Raw genomic sequence first — 21940 nt, forward strand, 5'->3', positions numbered from 1 at the left:
GGTTTAAGTGAAGCTAGGAAATATTATACAACCCTTTCTTCCTCTTGAATAAATTTGTTTTAAATGTATACCCTCCTAGCAATGCTTTTATCAACATTGACTTTTGCTATTGCATCTTTACTGGAGATTTTGATTCTGTAAGTTAATGCCCCCTGGAAATATTTGTCTTTCTCTAGTGTGCTCTAATTTGAAGGTTAGACTATCTTACTTATTATATTTGGTGAACTTTACCTCAAAACATTGCCTTTATATCTGCATCTTTTTGCTTTGTTATTTTTCTTTGCAAAAATATTAGAATATCTGTAAGTCTAATCATGACATCCCTTTTCCACTGCTTCAGGTCCACAGGGGGTAAGTTTATTCTTCGCATTGAAGACACTGACCTGGAAAGATCTACTAAAGAATCAGAGGAAGTAGTGTTACGAGACCTAGCTTGGCTTGGTTTATCCTGGGATGAAGGTAACAATAATGATGATGATGATGATTACTATTTACTGAGACCAACTTTGATGTCTCAGACCTTAAGAAAATATGATAAGGAATTAATTAGTTAGATTTATAATATATTTCTATGCGTAAAAAAAATTGGAGAGGCTTTTCTAAATCTCCATAGATTTGATGAGTTAATAGGTTAGGAAGATTGACAGTGTTAAAATATTTTGAAATTGACATCTAATGTGGGCATACACAGGAAATTCTAGGGGAAATTGCATTTCATCTTCCACATTTTTAGTATCACAAATATGACAAATTTTTTCATCCCATTCTGTTTCATGGATTGCCCCATTCCCTATTTCACTATTGCAGTCGTGAGAGTTTGTTTTTATTTTAATTATGTTGATGTTCTTCTGTAAGCTAGCTACAACAGAGATACTTTTGATTTCTAGATTGGATTAAATCATCAGGTTTATTCCAGTTCATGCAACTTTCAATGTTTTTGTATTAAGACTTAGTTTGTTATTTTTTCCTTTGAACTTTTATGGATTGCTTTTTCTGATCAGGAAAAATGTTTTCTATCAGCAAAGTACAGTATGAATACAAAAACTATGAACTTAACTATGTTTCCAAGAATGCTTTTCCACCAATTCTTCATTAGATTGGATTGAGAATGCATACCACTTTATAAGTGCCCTTTACATTAATAGAAAGCGTGCACATATCTACATACTACTTGAGCTTATACTATATGCCACCACAGGGAATATAGACAAGAAAACAACATAATAACCTACCAAGACCAGAGGTTCAAAGCACAAACCATAGCAAAGCAGGTTCATTCTCTCCAGTTTCCACACAGTGAGCAAAAGATATCAAGCTGTACTGCATTCTTCCCTGCTTTATCATGCTTGATGCTTTTGGAGCTTACACTTAACACTGCTGTTATCTCCAGTTGATACTGTTGCATGCCATTGACGACCATAGTTATCCCTGTATCCTTCCGTTGCATGACTGCAGCTGAGGAAGCTATGTTACTAACATACTATTGATCAATAGGAGTTGATCAATACTTGATTCCAACCCAGCCACCGTCAACCTTCATCCCTCAATTTGCATGTTACATGTTGCAAGCTTCTTAGGATGTTTGTCTGCATGCCCTGAATCCTAATTAACTCCTGACCAACTCCTGCAAGGAGCTCACACATCTCATTTCTCATTTATTTTGCTGGGTGAGTGCTCTTTTTCACTCCATGAGACGCTCCATGGCCTGACAACACAAATCAGCACTTGCGAAGGTATTAACTCTTGGCTTGTCATATGATTGGGCTTTCTGAATTGCCCTATCAATACTTATCTTCTATTATCATGAATCCTGATTAGCTTTCCAGGAATTGAATTTCCACTCCTACTTACCACACACCCCATTATCAAATGTAGAGCAGATCTTGGTGCCATATGTTTGATCTAATTCTAGTGGAGGTGGCTTTTACAGGGGAACAAATTCTTCTTTTTAATTACTCCAATTAAATTCCTTGATTCAGATTTCACTTCCCCCATTGTTAGCCCTACATTGGCCAAATGATCTGCTGCCTTGTTCTTTGTTCTTGGAGCATGCTTAAAGTCAATCTGACTAAACCTTCGTTCCAAAAATTTCACTTCTCCCTACAAGTCCTTCATCACGCAGTCCTTGCTCTTCCAATTTCTTTTAATCATATTTATTATAATAGAATTCAGAAACTCCTATACTGTTGATTCTATAAATCGGGGAACCATGGCCATCTTTGACCCCATAATTAAAGTAGAGAATTTGTTATTCAAAGCTCCATCAACAAAGAGACCAAAGCTGTTACTTTCTTCTCTCGAAGCTTGTAATGTCTCATTAGCATCTGGCAATATTTATCGTTCTCTTTCTGTACTATAATGAGTTGAAATTGTTCCTGAATAAGTTCATGAAACACATATCGAGTATTAAGGCTATGGAAGTCAGAAAGCTCACTTTGATGTTATAAGTTTATTTATGTTTTATTCTGCGGTATTCCATATTAAGTCCATTTTTTTTGTTTTTAAGTTGATATTTTTTCTGTGCATCAATAGAGCTGTCGGTTTTGGTTCGTTCTCTTCGTGCCTTGACTGGTTGGATGCTTGTTTTTTATTGTTCAAGGATACAATAAATGTTTAAAACATATCTCAATCATATTGCCATGTTTAAGTAAGTTATATATGGAAACTACCAACTTATTGTTGTGGAAAAATGAGAAACTTATTTACAAGGTTAAATCCAAGATAATGAGTATGAGGTGGACTTTCAGTGTGTAATGGCAATTCCTTGAAGTAGAGTGTTTATCAGGAGTGTAACACTCTCTCAGGACTATTGAACCGTTACACTAAAATCCAATGAATCTGTAAATACTCGAAAGTTGAAATTGTTGAAAATCAGATGTTCTATGCCGTAACAACTTCCTATTCCAATATTTTTTTTTTTGCTGCAATATTAGTTATGCAATTGTAGATAGAACATAAACCAAATTCACAATTGAAGAGAACCAAGAACAAGATAAGACACAGAGAATGTAGGTCCAATGACAAGGGGAAAACCCACAAGGGGAAAACCCAACCAGATTCTTCTTCTATTAGATATCAATTGTTCAATAGAGATACAAAGTACAATGAGAGATCAAGAGAATGAGTAAGTTCACCCAAATCTGAGCAAGCTGTAGCATGAAGATCACTGGCAGCAGCAGCTGATGCAAACATTGAATCAACCTTCACATTCTACTCTTACTCTCCAAGTCTCTCTCTCTCACAATCTTCTTCAAGTCTCTCCAAGTTCGAATCCTTCTTTCACAATGCACAAGTAGTGAGAATGAGATGATATGAGATACATATATAGGAGGAACAACAAATTCTGGTCTTAAAGGGTTGAGAAATCAATAGGGCTATAAATGAAGTGATTTCTCTTTCATTTGATAAGTGCTTGTGATATACTTTTACTTTTCTTTATTATTAGTTTCCTCTTCTCTTATTATTATGTTGTTCTTATCATCAAACAACTACCAAAACATGAAGATCAATAGTACACATGGACACAAGATGTAGGCTGCTAGCCAGGGCCAAAACCTCTCCTAGAGAGGAAAACCCACAAAAATTTCTTCTCTTCTTATAGATGCTTCAAATGACGAATTCCAAGACCTTTAGACCAAGACCAAGACCCTTCCAAGACCAAGTCAAACCTTTTTGAGGATATGCTTCTTCTTACCAAGTCAAACCAAGTCAAATCAATTCCAAATGCACAATTTCAACTCCCAGCTACAAACTTCAGCCCTCACTACAGATCTGAAATCTTCACCCCCCTGCAACAAGCTGCAACTTTGCATGTGTGGATGATTTAGGGATTTTTAGGCTTCCTCCTTCCTTCACTTGCATTGCTTCTTCTTCAAGGGCTTGTAGGTGATCAACTTGACTTATTTACTTCAGATTTCGTCCTTTTCTTGCTGCTTAGAAATTTCGTCCCAGTGGCTGCAAAAACCCTAGCCTTGTTAATTTTTCTTAGGGTGTATTGTTCTTTTCTTTGATAATTGCATTTTTATATACTTTTCATTATTTACATATTCATTCACCTCATTACAACTTAACATCATTAGCAATTATGTAGAAAGAACAACATTATCAACAATGCAACAGAATAATAAAAGGAACATCAAAAGAAAAGCATGCACACAAGGGACACTAGAGTTTGGTCAAAGACCAGGGCAAAACCCCAAAAGGGGGATTCGGGAAAACCCACAATCAATTCTTCTTCTATTAGATTTCATCAATTGTTCAACTGAGATACAAAGCAACCCATAGAGAGATACATCATTACTAAGGCCAACCTGAGTCAGTTCACAATTTCATTTGTGAATTGAACAAAAACAAGTCTAGGAGAGATGCTATCATATCACAGTTATACAATCACAAATACACTGATACGAAAGCCCACTGCCATGACAAAGATGCTGTAATAAGGACACTATCAAGACCACTGTCATCTCAGAAGCACAGTCTCTGCCATATATTTCACAGTCGATATAATAACATGGCCACTATCCTGTGCCAAAGAAAGGTTTCATGACATAACTGAAAATTATATATATCCCTGTCATCATGTGTCAACAGTATCATATGCACAAACTAGCTGCCATCATGTATCTTAGCACCCAGGAGAGCAAGGTTATTGTCATGAGACATACGGCCATCTTATATTGTAATCACTATATATATACATCTACATCACTGTTATATCTGAAACACTTGATAGGGTTACAGCCAATTTTAGATATAAAGATCACTGTCATATACATACCATAAGAGTGTCAGCCATGTCATAAGGATGTCTGCAATGACATGGATGTTTGCCATGTCATAAAGATCTCTGACATGCCATAGGAATATTTACCATGTCATCTGGATGTTTTCCATGTCATAAAGATGTCTGCCTTGTCATAGGAATGTCCGCCATGTCATATGGACGTTTGCCATGTCATAAAGATGTCTGCCATGTCATAGGAATGTCTGCCATGTCATGTGGATGTTTGCCATGTCATGGTACTTGTGTATACGACAGAGATGTGTTATAATTGGCAACTAGGGCCAAACTCCATGTGGGTCATCTTATTTATGGCAGCTGATATTTTTCTTGGATCCCTCTCATCGAGAGGTGTAGGATTGATCTAAAGATCATCCGATTCCGATAAGTATTCATTGAGTTATGAATTTATTTGTGTTATAAGACAATTCGTCAAGGTCGGCCAGCAACCAAATAAACTCCACATGTGCTCAATGTTTTAGTATAAATAGAGGTGGTCTTCAAGTCATTTCAACACACTTGGGATCTCTTCCTCTCTCTACTTGTCTTTGGGTTTTAGTAGGAGGAGAGATCCTAAGGAATAACGTTGCCCTGATCCATAGGGCAGAAAGCCGGAACTGTCGGGAAAACTAGAACTGCCAGAAAAGCCGGAACTGCCAAAAAAGCCGGAAAAGCCGGAATTGCTAGAAAAGCCGGAAATGTCGGAAAAGCCGCACCTGCTGGAAAAGCTGGAACTGCCATAAAAGCTGGAAAAGCCGGAAATGCCGGAACTGTCGGGACGACCGGAACCGCTGGGAACAACTGGAACTGCCGGAACTGCCGGGAACAACTGAAACTGCTGGGAACAGCAGAAACAGCTGGAGCATCTGTCTCCGAAGGAGAGCAGCATGCAAGGGACAACTAACTAACATTGGGATAGTTGTATGGTAGTTAGCAGCAAATACGCCAAGCATGCAATGTTATAGCTAGCATGCAAGGGACAACGAGCATGCAACAACAAGCATGCTAGGGACAACAAACAAGCAAGGGACAACAAGCAAGCAAGGTGTAGCCAACACATAGGTCAGGATGGCAACATGGTGTAGCAATGGCACATAATGCAGTACAGTGATGGGTGTTGACCACTACGTGTCAACTATTCATAGCAGTACACCCCCTTTTTTGAAGAAAGGGATAGCGCTTGATTGACGTGTCCGTGCCATTCGATAGTCATCGACAACTTGATCATATTATGTTGTAAACCCAGTCTGCATGTGTGAATTGTAAATAATCTTAGCAGAGTTGAGTCATGTATGTAAATTGCCTAAGTGGACCTAATTTTCTAGTGATAATTTACATTCCGGAAGGTTTTTTGTCTCGTCGATCCATGATCGGCAGAGTTTTCCTTCAGCCTAACCCCAAAGCCGGAATGAATTTTGTCATTAGAATCTTAGGAGAATCCTAGTGTGTTGATCTGTTACATTATAGTTGTGTCGCAGAACTGGGTGGTTTATGAGGGTCTATGTCAAATGGGTTTTCCCCTTGGGATGTAAAGTTGTAAAAGTCATGATGTAAAGTGTCTTAAGGGTTTTTATTCCCCTTCTAAGTCCTAAGTCCTAGGTCCTAGGTGATTTTTCCAAAGGCTAAGTTCGAGGATCCATTTAAAAATAAATTAAAAAATTAAAAAGTTAAAAAAAATAATAATAATAAAAAAATAAAAAAATAATAAAAAAATAAATAAAAAAATAAAAATTAATAAAATAATAAAAAACCTAGAAATAATAAAATAATAATATTTTGAGTAAATAAATGCAGTATTTCAAATTTTTAATGCATTAAAATTCGATGGATGAGATTAAGAGATATCTTGATCCTCATCGATGGTCGAGATCATTTTGACATGGATCACTCGAACTAGCTGTTGGGAATTTTTCCTTTAAATAGGGTGCTAGGGGTCTTTTGAGAAGATGGGATCTGAGAGTCTAGTGCTAAAGAAAGCTCTCTTGTAGTCATTTTTGTGCAATAAAGAAAGACTTTGGGGTTAAAAATCTTGCTGGTGTTACTCTTCTGGAAATGCTGTAAGATCTTTTATTCTTTCTGCATAATTTTATTTTCAGCTATTGATTTTAGCTTGATGAAGATTGATTCAGGCACATGTATCTTGTCTGATCTCTAGGGTTCAAATGATAGTTTAGATTCTGAAATATAATGGCAGGTATCTCCATTTGATCTGGATTTCACTATCGTTTTTTCCCTCTATGTTAATGGTTGATTGTAAGCTATGCAGGAAATCTTAGTTTTGAGTTTACCGGGTGTTAGAGGAAGTTCTCGGCTGAACCAGCCAACTTCCGGGTTGTGTTTTTTGAAAGAGCCCAGCCAGTTCTTGATCCCGGGCTTATCATTTGAAATTTGTTTATGAATGCATGCAGGGTTTTCTGAAGTGTCTCACATTAAAATTAAATTATGATAATATTACTGTGATTATTGACAAATCTGGCTGCTTAAGAGTCGAAAATCTGTAAATGTTGTAATCATTTAGCTGATCTAGGGTTTTAGTTTCATTTTCTGCACATATTATTTTTGGGTGATTTTCTATTACAGGTTGCAGGGTTTTCTGAAGATTTCCGAGGGTTTGATCAAAGTTATTTTGCTGCTCGGGGTTTATTTTTGTTACAGGAAAAATTTTTTTTTTTGGGCAGGCTGGATTGCTGCCATACCTCAGCTCCCTGCGTTCAATCTGCAAGATACATCCCATCCCACGAGAGCTGCCATTTTTGCTGCTGCATCCTCTGCCGTCAAACACCTGCACGCAACTGTTAAAATCTTCAACGCTTTTCTCCCACCATCCAGCTGCAGCTTTACGCTTATTCACCCACGCAGCTCCTTCTTCTTCTCCTTTGCTGTAATGTTGTCATTCACTTGCTGCTGCCACATGTCCCATTTGCTATGCGCACCCATTCCTACCTGCGTCCACTGCAAATCAACCCCATTACACTGCTCCAGCTCCCTTTCTCCTGCGTGCTGCCATTCCAGATTCTCTTGCTGCCCTCCATCTGTGCGTTTTGCTCTGTCCAGACCCACAGATCTGCTTTTTCCCGCATTCACGCAGCCTCCCTCACCCCTCACACTGTTCTATCGAACTCTTTGCTACCCGACCTGCGTTTTTTCGCTTCAACTTGCAACGTTCCTTAGCAACCTGCCCTCCGCACGTAGTCCCTTCTCCATTTCATCGAGCCATCCTGTCCGCCGTCGAGTTCTACCTGCAGCAAATAAAAAAAAAAATCCTTCGAAATTTTATGCTATACGCAGTTCATTCTTCATTATGAATATGTGCGTAAGTAGCAAGGACGTATATGTATTTTTTTTTTAGTTAGTTTCATTAGATTTTAGCATTTAGACTTGAACAAATAAAACAAAAATGATTCTATGCGTGGGTAGGTTCTTTTCTTCTTTTTTTTTGATTTCTTTTTTGTGTATATATATTTTGATTTTAGGTGTAGATTAACATAGTTTCAGGTTAGCGTATTTTTTTTTTTGTACGTGTTAATAAAAAAAAAAAATTCGATCTTTTAAATAGTTAGCATTAGATTTCTTTTAATGGTTTAGATTTATTTCTTTGCAACTTTAGTTTAGATTAGATTTTGATTCTATTTAGATTTTAATTTTGTTTAAATTTTGATTTCAAAATAATATCAAAAAATAAAAATTTCATAAAGACAAAAATGATTAAAAAGAGTTAAGTTTTATTTTAGGATTTAGATTTAATTTTTATTTTTGTTATAGTTTAGTTAAATTTTATTTTATTAAAATTTCATAAAAAAATTATAAAATCAAAAAAGGCGTAAAAAAGTTCTTTTAGTTTATAGATTAGGTTAGTTTTAGATTAGATTCTATTTTTATTTTTTTATTTTTTAGTTTCATTTTATTTGAATTTAAAATTTTAAAAAATATAAAAATAAATTTTTTTTTCATAAAACATAAAAAGTTTTTTTTTTTTTTTTTTTTAAGACTCTAGTTTAGTTTAACATTTTGTTTAGGATTTGTTAGGTTCTATTTTCATTAAGATTTTAGTTTAGTTTTATATTAGTTTTAAATTTAGAATTTTAAAATTATTAAAAATAAAATTCAAAAAGTTTTCATCTTTAGTTTTTCTTCTCTAATATTGTCATTAGCTTTTGGTTTATTAGTTTAATTTTTAACTTAGGTTTTAAATTAGACATTTTCAGTGTCATTTAAAAAATATAAAAAATATAAAAATATTTCAGGAAAGTTTTTTTTGCCAGTTTAAGTCTTGGCTCGGGGATTTGCCATGTTTGCGAAATATCTTTTCTGCTGAGGCTAGATTTTTGATGTGGGATTAATGTTTATCATTTTCATGTGGTTAAAGATGCTTGAAAGATCATTTAAAGATTAGCTATATGAATGTGATCTCTGGTTAACATTTGAAATTACGTGGTTGTTTAAAGCATTTATCTTTCGAAATTTTAATTGTTGGAATATTGTTAAGCCATTGCGCGTTTATCAATTATCTCACATTTGGTAAAAGATTAATCTTTGTTTGAGTTCTCTGATGATAAACGATTGTTGATGAGTTCATACTTCTGCAGCATTTGATAAATAATCATTTCATCATTCATTTCATAAGGCACTGGTCTATTAATTTAATAAAATCAATTAAGTGCTTGTTTTCCCTCGTGTCTCCCAACCCAACTGGTCCACAGTTGGTCATTCATTATCCCATAGGGTTTACCCCCCTTAGCCGCGGGATACAAGCTTAAACGGAGAGATCGGGGATCAGGGTGACAGCCCCCGGTCTGAGCGTTGTCATGACAATCTGTGCGACAACAATGGGTACAATCATGATTAATGAAGCGTGATGAGATGCAACATAGTGATGATGGGTGCAACATGGTGCAGTGCGGTGAGGTGCAGCGTGATGACGAAATGCAACACAACGATAGGTGAAGGAGTCACCTTGGAGAATTAGTTGAAGCGGCATGTCTTCAACTGATCTCATATATCATCTTCTTAGAGATGATCTATGCTCTTATCTAGATAAGTCAAAGTGTTGACTTTGTTGTAAACGTACTATCTCTCTCTCTCTCTGATGAACTATTGAAGAACATATAAGAAGAATTGATCAAGGGTTTCCCCACATTGGGGTTTGTCCCTGGCTAGCACCACATCTTGTGTCCTCTTGTCGTGGTTTGTCTTCTGCGATTTATGTTTATGTTCTATCTGCAGTTTACTTTAATGCTGATGTGATTGCTAATCTGGAAAGGATATGGAGCTAACTGTGAAAATTGAAATAAATTGCTCTAAGCATAGAACATACCTAAAATTTAACATGGTATCAGAGCTGAGGTGAAGACAAATCCCGAGCAAGAGTGAAAGAGCAATCACCAGAGACAGTTGGGAAAGGACAAAAGGATCAATGGGTTCCTCATTCCTCTTCAAATTCACCGAGAGTGAAGTCAGAGTAGAGAATATTATGAGAATGGCGCAGTGGAATATGGCCTACCTAAAGATCACTTCATTGGGAAGACTGGATCTCAGGGAGGAAGGAAAGGCAGATAACTAGTTCGGCCATTATGCGAAGGAGTGTTCGAATGGCAGGGACACGTTACTTGATGATGATAAAAATCATTCCAGGGACATCTTTAATGATCAAGGTAATGCAGGTCATCAAGGAAACGACCGACTCTTCAGAGAAAGCAAGGAATCCCAGGTATGAAGAATCAAATATTGTTTCTGATAAGATAAAGAAGTGTTATCTTGTATTGGCCCTCTCCTTCAGATTCTTTGGGAATCTGGCTTATTGATCGTAGTGCTTCAAGGCACCTCATCGGATAGAAGGGTGCTCTCTTGAATTTGGTAGAGATGGAAACAAACGTGGGATTATACTTGGGAGTCGATGCCACCTATCCCGGAAAGGGTGTAGGGAATGTTACCCTTCAATTGAATGAGGGTAACTCTATTCATTTACAAGAATCTCTTTTATGTACCTAATCGCAAGAAGAACCTGGTGTCCATCTCGGAAATGGAAGTCAAAGGTTTCAGGGTGGCATTCATCGATGGAAAGGTACGTGTTAAAAAATAGAATTTTCAAAGATGCTTTTTCTCATGGGTTCAGGGTTGGAAATTTGTATCAAGTTGTAGGATGGTCCATTGGGGATCATGTCAATTGACATATCGCATCTATAACACTGGAGGTCTACCTATGGGGCCTTACCCGATGTGAGTCAGATGATGATAGGGATGCTTGAATTCAAGAAGAGCATGAAGGTACATGTCTGAGATGTACCAAAGGAAAATCTTATAAGGGGACCATTCCCCTCATGCAGCAGGTCCACAGGTTTGGAACAACTCGAGGAGTTTGAGATTCATGATCGAGAATCTCATGTATACAGGTGGAAGAAAGCCCTCTATGGCTTGAAGCAAAACACCCTGGGCGTAGTATGAGAGGATTGATAGCTGTCTGATGAAGCTGAGATTCACTAGGAGTGAAATCGATCCAAACCATTACCCGAAGGTTGTGGATGATAGACCTCTCATACCGACACCTTATGAGGACGACCTATTTCTGACAGGTGCAAACCCTCTCATTTGCAGAAGTAAGAGGGAGTTGGATTCTGGATGTGGAATGATAAATTGCAAGCCTATGACTACCTCGAGGATCTTAACTTTAAGAAGTTATATGGTAGTGATGTCGGACTAGATTTGGGAAATGCCTCTGAGTTTCATAAACTCATTCGCGTTGATGTTCTTGGTGAACTTCCATCCAGACATATGTTTTGCAGTTAGCATGGTGAGCTCATATTTGGTTGAGCCTCATTGGATTGGTGCCAAGAATCTTCTGAGATATCTTCGGGGCACAATCTCTCATGGATTGAGATACACTGCCGGAAATATGAAACTGCATGATTATTCAAATGCTGAAGGCAGTGTGGAGGATCACTAGAGCACTTCTTAGTGCTGGTTCTCTTTGGGTTCTGCTTCGATATCATGGATGAGCAGGAAGTAGAAGTCGGTTGCTATAAGAACTGTCGAGACCGAATACATAGCTACGAGTATGATCTTGTATGAAGCTGCATGGTTGCAGAAGCTCTTAAGTGAGTTGTTTGTACACATGATGAATACCACTGTGATTCTCTGTGACAACCAGAGGGGGGATTCGATTATTGAGGAATCCCGTATTCGATGATTGCTCCAACAGATAGACATCATATACTGCATTATCTGGGATATGGTAAGTCGATGAGCGAGGAGGCTCCATTGCATTGAGACTGATGTATAGGTCGCAGACATTTTGTCAAAGCCCCGGGGAAAGGTCAAATCTGTGACTTTCCCGAACGACTTGGAGTCGTTGAGAGACCTTCTTATAAGGGTCCTGCATGTTGCATGCATTGAGCTTTGGGAGCTCTGGGGGGCTTGGGGTACTTACTGGAGCAACATACGACCACAGGGCGAATCACCCTCCCTTGGTGGTGCACTCTGTACAGGATGATAGGTTCAACCTTCCCTTGTGATACCCCGTGGCGACTGTGGAACAGGATGATTAGTTCTCCTGTGGGCCGGGATGATTAGTTCTCCCGTGGAAATTGTGAAACAGGATAATTAGTTCTCCTGTGGGCTGGGATGATTAGTTCTCCCATGGCAATTGTGAAACATGATGATTAGTTCTCCTGTGGGTCGAGATGATTAGTTCTCCCATGGCAGCTGTGACACAGGATGATTAGTTCTCTTATGGGTTGGGATGATTAGTTCTCTCGTGGCAACTGTGGAACAGGATGATTAGTTCTCCCGTGGAAACTGTGAAACAAGATGATTAGTTCTCTTGTGGGCTGGGATGATTAGTTCTCCTGTGGCAACTGTGGAACAGGATGATTAGTTCTCTTGTGGGCCGGGATGATTAGTTCTCCCGTGGCAACTGTGAAACATGATGATTAGTTCTCCTGTGGGTCGGGATGATTAATTCTCCCGTGGCGACTGTAGGGTAGGATGATTCGTTCTCCTGTGGACAGGATGATTAGTTCTCCTGTCGAGGCATCCTACCCATGTAGTCTGGGACTCATGGGAAGTACCTCTCATCTGATCAATGAGCAGGGAAATGGGGTTAGGGACCATAGTAGTACTATCGATGGACGCATCGATGTATCTACCGTACTCCCTATGCTAGGATGACCTCCATTGATCTGGGATCAATGAAACTGATCTGGGATCAGTATGAGTGGTTTGAGACACTCTCTTGTGATATTGATCTGGGATCAATAAAACTGACTTCGGGTCAGTAAGAGTGATGTGACACACTCTCTTCAGATGAAACTGACTTCGGGTCAGTAGAGAATGGTATGAGACATTCTCGATCAATTCTTCTTCTTCATGGTTCAGCAGAGCAGAGCAGAGCTTAGCAGATCAAAGCAGAGCAGAGCTCAGCAGATCAGAGTAGAGCAGAGCAGTGCAGGGCACTGATGGCAGAGATAGTACAGTCGGACATATGGATCAACGAATGGAGTTCTCCCTAGTTGAGAGGGAGTGTTAAAATTGGCAACTAGGGCCAAACTCCATGTGGGTCATCTTATTTATGGCAGTTGATATTTTTCTTGGATCCCTCTCATCGAGAGGTGTAGGATTGATCTAAAGATCATCCGATTCCGATAAGTATTCATGGAGTTATGAATTTATTTGCGTTATAAGACAATCGTCAAGGTCGGCCAGCAACCCAATAAACCCCACATGTGCTCAACGTTTTAGTATAAATAGAGGTGGCCTTCAAGTCATTTCAACACACTTGGGATCTCTTCCTCTCTCTACTTGTCTTTGGGTTTTAGTAGGAGGAGAGATCCTAAGGAATAACGTTGCCCTGATCCAGAGGGCGGAAAGCCGGAAAAGCCAGAAAAGTTGGAACTGCCGGAAAAGCCGGAGATGCCGGAATTGCCGAGACGGCCAGAACTACTGGGAACAACCGGAACTGCCGGAACTACCGGGAACAACCGGAATTGCTAGAATTGCCGAAACAGTCGGAGCATCTGTCTCCGAAGGAGAGCAGCATGCAAGGGACAACTAACTAATATTGGGACAGTTGTATGGTACTTAGCAGCAAATACATCAAGCATGCAATGTTACAGCTAGCATGCAAGGGACAACTAGCATGCAACAACAAGCATGCTAGGGACAACAAGCAAGCAAGGGACAACAAGCAAGCAAGGTGCAACCAACACATAGGTCAGGATGGCAACATGGTGCAACAATGGCACATAATGCAGTACAGTGATGGTTATAGTCATGATTAATGAAGTGTGATGAGATGCAGCACAGTGATGATGGGTGTAGCATGGTGCAGCGCGGTGAGGTGCAGCATGATGACGAAATGCAACACAATGATAGGTGAAGGAGTCGCCTTGGAGAATTAGTTGAAGCAGCTTGTCTTCAACTGATCTCATGTATCATTTTCTTAGAGATGATCTATGCTCTTATCTAGATAAGTCAAAGTGTTGACTTCTGTTGTAAACGTACTATCTCTCTCTCTCTCTCTCTCTCTCTCTACTGAACTATTGAAGAACATATAAGAAGAATTGATCAAGGGTTTCCCCACATTGGGGTTTGTCCCTGGCTAGCGCCACATCTTGTGTCCTCTTGTCTTGGCTTGTGTTCTGTGATCTATGTTTATGTTCTATCTGCAGTTTACTTTAATGCTGATGTGATTGCTAATTTGGGAAAGATATGGAGCTAACTGTGAAAATTGAAATAAATTGCTCTAAGCATAGAACATACCTAAAATTAACAAGATGGGAACTTACTGCCTCTGAGATAATAGTAATGCCATATATCAGGGATACCCACATATATATAAGAGTGAGTGCGACATTACTGTGTGAGAATCATACCATAAGAATGAGCGCGATGCTATCATTATATATATGACTGTGATACAATATGAAAAAGTAACCATAATTTGAGCCAAACCAAACAGAGGATTAACATCGAGTCATACAAAACTGTCGAGCCATACATCGAGCTATACAAAATTACACCAAGAGAAATTATGCCCAGACTATCAATCCAATAATATAATGTCGCGACTGTAATATGTATAACGCCAATACTATAAACGCTGAGACTGTGCCAATAATGTCGTGATCATGTATTATACATAGCAGGGATCAAGCCACATATATATATCACAAGGATTGAGCCTTATGATGCCGAGATTGACAAGCCATACAAAGAACGGTATGATGTATGTTGAGCCTTACAAAAAACTGAGATGTATGCTGAGATCATCATCATCATATATATATATATATACATATATGTGTGTGTTGTCTCTGTATGATGATCTCAGCAGAGACTGCAAATTCGAACCATACCAAATATTGTCGAGCCATTTAACTTGGTAACTTGAGCAATCATAATGAGGGTATGATGTAGCGAGTGGTATTAGGCATAGCGAGAGTTAGAAGACCTTCTGTGTGAGAACTGTGCCAAGAGCAAGGGTATCCAAAAGTTTAGATCATAATTACCATCCGAACAAATTTGCAAAGACCATTTTCTTCTTGGTTCCTCCCAAATACATAATAGACTTTTATTTATAATCATCGAATGAGAGATAAATGGGTAAGTCGACATAATCAATATACGAATTCAAAATTTTAATCTTTCACTCCAATAGCAGCGGACTTGAAGAAAAGTTAAATTCATTTTATTATAATTGTCTTCCTGCATTAAAGTTTCCTTTGATTAATCAATTAAGAGAAGGAGAGCTAGGGAATTTCTCCCTAGCTGCCAAAATTAACACTTAACATGTGTGAGAGATAGAGAGAGAGGAAATCAAAATTTTGTCTTCTTTCTTCCTTCTAGACCTTTGCTTGCCTTATCGCTTCCTTGAACGAATGAGTGAGTGAGAGTTCAAATTAGGACAAATGATCTCTTATATATAGGATTCCAAGGAGGATGAATAGCCCCAATTAGGCCGACTTCTTCACTGCTGGGCCGACTTGGTCTTGGAGGGGTATTTTGACATTTTTGACTCAAAATAAATTCTTTTGACTTGTTACAAAATGCCCAACAGGGCCTAATACACGTGACAATGACTCTTTTGACTTCTTGACTCCAAGACAAAACCTAGAAGCATTCAATGGGTGCTTTGACCTAAAACAAAAATAATCTTGAGCATGAAATCCATGTTAATAATAATGATGATAATAATAATAATAATTTTTCTTTTCTTTTTACAATATACAAGAATCAAGAGTACATTACATATTATGAAGACCGAACCTAGTTACATATTTCAACATTCCCTCTTAACTAGGGAGGTATTCATAATGGTGCAATGACATTTTCATACTGAAGAGATCTCATAAGAAGAGTCGGATTGGTAAGCCATCTCATAAGCTATTTTTTCAGCTTATATCAGTGCATCTCATCATATCAACCAACATTGTCATATAGCAAGGCCTTGACTAACAACTCTATCTCTCCACTAGATTAGAGCACAATGTTGGGGAGACAATGATTTATAGACACCTTCATCATTGTCTCTCAAGGCACATACCCCATCTGGATGTTCACAAGTTATGTCCTTTTAGGACCATTCCTGTCTTGGATTTACACATCCTCAAGGAATCTCCTCTTCGACTACTCTTACCTATTGGATGCCCTACCTCATCCTCAAAGAGTATCGATATTCAAATGCTTACCCAATCCTCCATTCTTTCTTCATAATGTGAAGACAAGAATGATGTGTCTATCTCTCCCTCTCAACTAGGGAGGAAATATCAACCAGTCCAAGCTTGCTTCTTAAATACACAAGCTTCTTATTAGGAAGAGATTTTGTCAAAATATCAACTACTTGCTCATCGATGGAGATATATTGTAGCTATACCACCCCATCTTGCACCAATTTTCGTATGTAATGATACTTGTTTTTTATATGCTTTGATCTTGCATGGAATATGGGGTCTTTAGACAACCTTATGCAACTTGTGTTGTCAAATTGTCTAATTGTAGGGTCCATCTGTCCTTTAAACAAACTAGATAGCAACTTCCTTTATGAAACAACTTCTCTACCAACTTCACATGCTGCGATATATTCAACTTCAACACTACTTAAAGCAATTGATTCTTTCTTTCTACTCATCCATGAGATCATAGAGGATCCCAAGCTAAACCATCCTCCAATAGTGCTTCTTCCATCGGTCTCACTGCCTCCCCAATCTAAGTCGGTATATCCTATTAGTTGGATATTGTTCTTTCCATCATACTTCAGGCAATAATGTATTGTCCCTTGCAGATATCTCAATATGTGTTTGGTTGCTATCTAGTGGTCATGTCTAGGCTCCATCTGAAATTGACTGAGAGTATTTACTGCAAAACAAATATCTGGTTGTGTGTTTACAAGATACATCAGAGAGCCAACCAATTTTCTATAACTTGTGGGATCTATGAGGGTTGATTATGAACTTCACAATCTCTTCAAACTGGTGATCATGGGAGTTGTCATAGGTTTGCTATTCATCTTGCCAAACTTTTGTAGCATCTTAATTATGTATTTCCCTTGACCTAGATATATTTTGCTAGGTTTCCTCCAAACTTCCAACCCCAAGTAATAGTGCATAAGCCCTAGGTCCTTCATATCGAATTCTGCTACCAATTGTTTCTTACATTCTTGAATACAACTTTCCACACCTGTTATGAGTAAGTCATCCACATATAGAAGAATGATCATTGGTTCATCCTTCACTACTTTGATATAAAGATTTGGATCTGCAGAACTCCTTGAAAAACCAATCCTTTGTAGATATGTATCCATCCTAGCATACCAAGCCCTTGGGGCTTGTTTAAGACCATAAAGTGCCTTCTTCAGCCTGCAGACATGAGTTTCTTTACTATGTACTTCGAATCCCAAGGGTTGTTCAATATATACTTCTTCATCAATGGTACCATTCAAGAAAGCTGTCTTGACATCCATTTGATGGATGTTCCATCCCATAGTTGCTGCCAAAGAGATTAATGATCTTATTGTTGTGTATCTTGCTGTAGGAGCAAATGTTTCTTCATAGTCAATGCCTTCTTGTGTGAAACCCCTAGCCACAAACCTTGCTTTGTATTTGCCAATGCTTCTATCTGCTGCATGCTTGATCTTGTAGAGACATTTGGAAGTTACAACAGATTTGTCATTCGACATAGGAACGATTTCCCAAACTCCATTTTTCATTATAGATCGATATTCTTCCTTCATAACATCTATCCATCCTTGATGTTTGATAACTTCTTCAAAAGAGGATGGTTTTGCTTCAATCAATTTTGTCATATAGGTTGCATACTCTGAATATATTTTTGGCTTTTTACTTTCCCTGAATGTTCCTTTAGCTGCAGCATGTCCTTTAGCTTCTTGAAGAGTAGATGTTAACCTAATAGGTCTCTTACGAGATTAAGGGATTATGACTTGTTGCATAGATTCGCTAGGACCTTCTTCTTCATAATTGAGTATAGTATTTTCTTTTTCCCTTAGACATTCTTCAAATATTGGTAGATCTTCATCATCAGAATCAATAGGGAGATCTTTAGATTTCTTGTAGGCAATGTTCTCATAAAAAATCAGATCTCTACTTACTTCAATTTGGTGACCTTCCTTAATGTAGATTCTATATGCCTTCGACGCAGGGTTGCGGGGGAGCGCTTCCCCTTGTTGAACCTGCTCCCGGAGCTCGTTCCCTTTGGGAGTGACCCTGGGAGTGCAGTCCTGAAATCGCTCCTACAGGGAGTGAATTTCGAGAGTGTGCTCCCTAATTTTTTTCGCTCCCTAGCCTTTTTTGCAAAAACATTCCAAACCCAATTTTTTTCAAAGGAACAATAATTTTTGACTCTTGAGTGGGGCAACCTAATGATCAAGCCTATGGCCTTAGTATTGATATGCGGCTCATGGTAATGTTAAATTCTTAAAGTAAAAGTGACTTTCTCCTTAATATTCATTTTCATCCGTTTACTTAAATTTTTAACATTACCATGAAATGACTCGGGATGTTTGAGAGTGGTTCCGACTTCATTGGATTTCATATAAAGAAACTAGAATTTTAGATCTCATTAAAATCCAATAGACTTATCAGTTTTTTAGGATTTCAGGGTTGGGGGGATAGCAATGCTTTCGTTGGATTTTGTCATGTACTAGGGTATGAAACTCGTATTTAATCAAGAGCACCAATCCCTCTATGTACCTTGATGTTAGTGACATTGGTTGTCGAACTCCTCTATCATGTCCCTGCTAAAAATTTACCCATCACTCAAACAAAATCTTGACTTGACATGCTATGTTTTTTCTATCTTATGTTAATGCTTAGAGGGTGATATTAATGACAAAGATCCCCTTACAGATCCAAAGGTAATGACAAAGATACCTCTGGATATTAATGCTTAGAGGGTGATATTAATGACAAAGATACTGATTTTCGAATAAGACTCATAAATTAGACATTTCTCGTGGCGGCAAAAGGCCGAAGCATTAGCAATAGATAATAGATTTACTTGCCTATTCTAGTTTCTAGTAGTTTTTATAGCTGTTGACTCTTTCATATTTATTATGATATTTTTTGTAAACAATATATGACAATTTGAGTATGAAGTTTGAAGTTGGAAATTATAACTCATTGGTAATGAATTATGAATATGATGCTTCGTGAAAGTTGTTTCATTTCATTTCATGTTAGATTTTTTATATAATTTTGGTGATCAATGATGATAAATGTTATGTATTGAATTTTGAAAGCTTGAAACTTTTAGATTGATGAATCATGAGACTCGATATGTTGTATGTTACTAACTTGTGGACGTGGTTGATGAAGATTATATGTTAGGTCCCTATAATACTAGTGATTCCCCCATTACTATTGTCGTTGTATCCCTTATTATTATTGTTGTGCCCCTATTGTCCCCATATTGTTATTATTGAGCCCCATAGAATCCCTATTTGTTATTTTTGTGGCTTTATATTATTATTGTTAGGCCGGCTTGGTTATATTGTGTCCCCTTAGACTCCTATATATAGAAAGGAGGTTTTGTCATTTGAATCATCCAAAAATTGTTCATTTGTGTAATGTAAAGGAGGTTGCCCCCTCGAAGAGGCTGAATTCTAAGGCGTTGATCTATCTTTTCAATCTTTTTGTGAGCTGGTTTCATAACATTTCGTATCAGAGCTTTGGATTCTAGGGTTTTGCTACTCTAAACAGGTTATTGTGGCATTTGCACTATAACTTTTTTTTTGCGACGTTTCAGACACTAAAAAAAAACCCATTTGGGTTGAAATCGTTCTGAACCTCGGGTCCGAATTTAAGAGCTTTTCGCGCTATATTTGTGGAGATATGATATGAGGAAGTTGGCTTTTTTGCAGCCTCCCGAATTACATTCCAAACATGTGACCTGGGGAAAATCGTCATAACTTTTGTTTTGAGCATCAGATTGAAATTTCGTAAGAAGTTACAGAAAGAGGACGGATTGTAGTTTCCTGTGTATATTTTTCATATACTAAGGTCAAAACAGTGACACGTGGCACTTCATACAATTTCGCTCTTCTGAAAAGGTATGTAATCAGGTCATTTTGGGAGATTGTGCATAACTCTTTCTTGTAGAATCTAAATTCGATCAAACTGGTGGCATTGGAAAGAGGACGCAGAGGGCTACTGCAGGTCGCAATTTCAGAATTGGAAGATCTGAAATTACAGAGATACATCAGATGCAATATCGAGTTCCTACAAAGTGAAAAAAGGTGTGTAGATTTTTTTAAATTTTTGCATAAGCTTGGTTTGAAAAATTAATTTGAAGGAATTCAAAGGGAATAGTGAAGAATTGTTAACATTAATTAATGCCCCGAAGAAAGAAAATGGAAACACTTAGTAAGCAACTTGAAAGCTCTAGCATGACTCGTGAAGAAGAGGAAGAAATGCAACATGATATATCAAAATTACAAGATCAAGTGCAACAAATTTCACTCTCATTAAAGGTAAATGAAGCCAAGACGAATGGCGTGGAAGCTAATATGAATGGCATGCAAGTTAAGATGAATGGCGTGGAAGCTAAGATGGATGGCATGGAAGCTTAGATGAATGGCATGGACGATAAGATGGAAGAATTGAAGATAAATTTGAATAAGTTGCTACAAGAAATGGTCACTAATGGTGAAAGGGTAGTAAAAGAAACTCATGATGAGAACAAAAGAAATGTTAATCATGATTTCATAGACTCTAATGTTGGATTGAAGACCCGCCATATTCCAAAAATTGATATGAGGAAGTTTGATGGCAAGGATCCCACAACATGGATACTACAGATGGAGCAATTTTTCAATCTCCATAATGTGCAAAACACACAAAAGGTACGTATTGCAACTTTATATTTGGAACCAAATCAGTTTGTATGGTATCGATGGCTTTGCTCTCGTAAACAAATTATCACTTGGACAATTTTTACGGAAGAAATGACAGCACATTATGAGGATACAAAAAGCAACACCTTTTTTACCCAATTGATAAGTCTCAAACAAAAGGGTTCAATGATGGAGCACATTGAGGACTTCCAAAGTTGAACATAAGGGTAAAAGATATTCCAGAAGAGCATAGGATTGATGTGTTCGTAGGGACTTTAAAGGATAATATCCAACATGAGGTTCGCCTTTGGGAACTTGATTCATTGGAGAAGGCATTCAGGTTAGCAAGAAAAATGGAAAGCAAAATTATGGAAACCAGGAAGCCTACCACTCACAACTATAAAGATGGAAGTGTTGTTGCCCCTAGCCTTCCACAACCTATAAGGTTGACACCACAACAATTGGAGGAAAAAAGAGCAAAAGGGCTTTGTTACAATTGTGATAGCAAATACACTAAAGGTCATAAGTGTGCTGAGAAGAAATTATTCTACATAGATTGTGAAGAGGAGGAAAAAAAGGAACAAGAAATGTCAAAAGAAGAGGATATACTCCAGGAACAAACTCTAGATAAAGAAGAAATGAATCCGACCATATCTTGTAATGCATTGGTTGGAATTACCATTCCTCAAACTATCGAGATAGAAGGACATATCAAGAAGAAAAAGGTAATAGTGTTTATTGATTCAGGAAGTACGCACAATTTTATTCATTGTAAGATAGCAAAAGAATTGAATTGCTTCCTATATCCAGCACCAGTG

The 21940-nt window shown here is 37.8% G+C and overlaps 1 protein-coding gene across 2 annotated transcripts in view; it reads left to right on the forward strand.

The window, feature by feature from the left end:
* Positions 1-21940, forward strand: part of ERS (glutamate tRNA synthetase) — a 176660-nt gene that overhangs the window by 64728 nt on the left and 89992 nt on the right. For both annotated transcript variants that reach the window (XM_089378038.1, XM_089378039.1), the window contains exon 2: positions 341-459. In XM_089378038.1, the coding sequence (XP_089234164.1) occupies positions 341-459 (119 nt within the window). The remainder of the gene's footprint in view (positions 1-340; positions 460-21940) is intronic.

The sequence above is a fragment of the Pinus tabuliformis genome, chromosome J (genome assembly GCF_031772625.1).
Source record: "Pinus tabuliformis cultivar Carrire ecotype Pingquan chromosome J, CPIR1, whole genome shotgun sequence".
Taxonomy (NCBI): Eukaryota; Viridiplantae; Streptophyta; class Pinopsida; order Pinales; family Pinaceae; genus Pinus; species Pinus tabuliformis.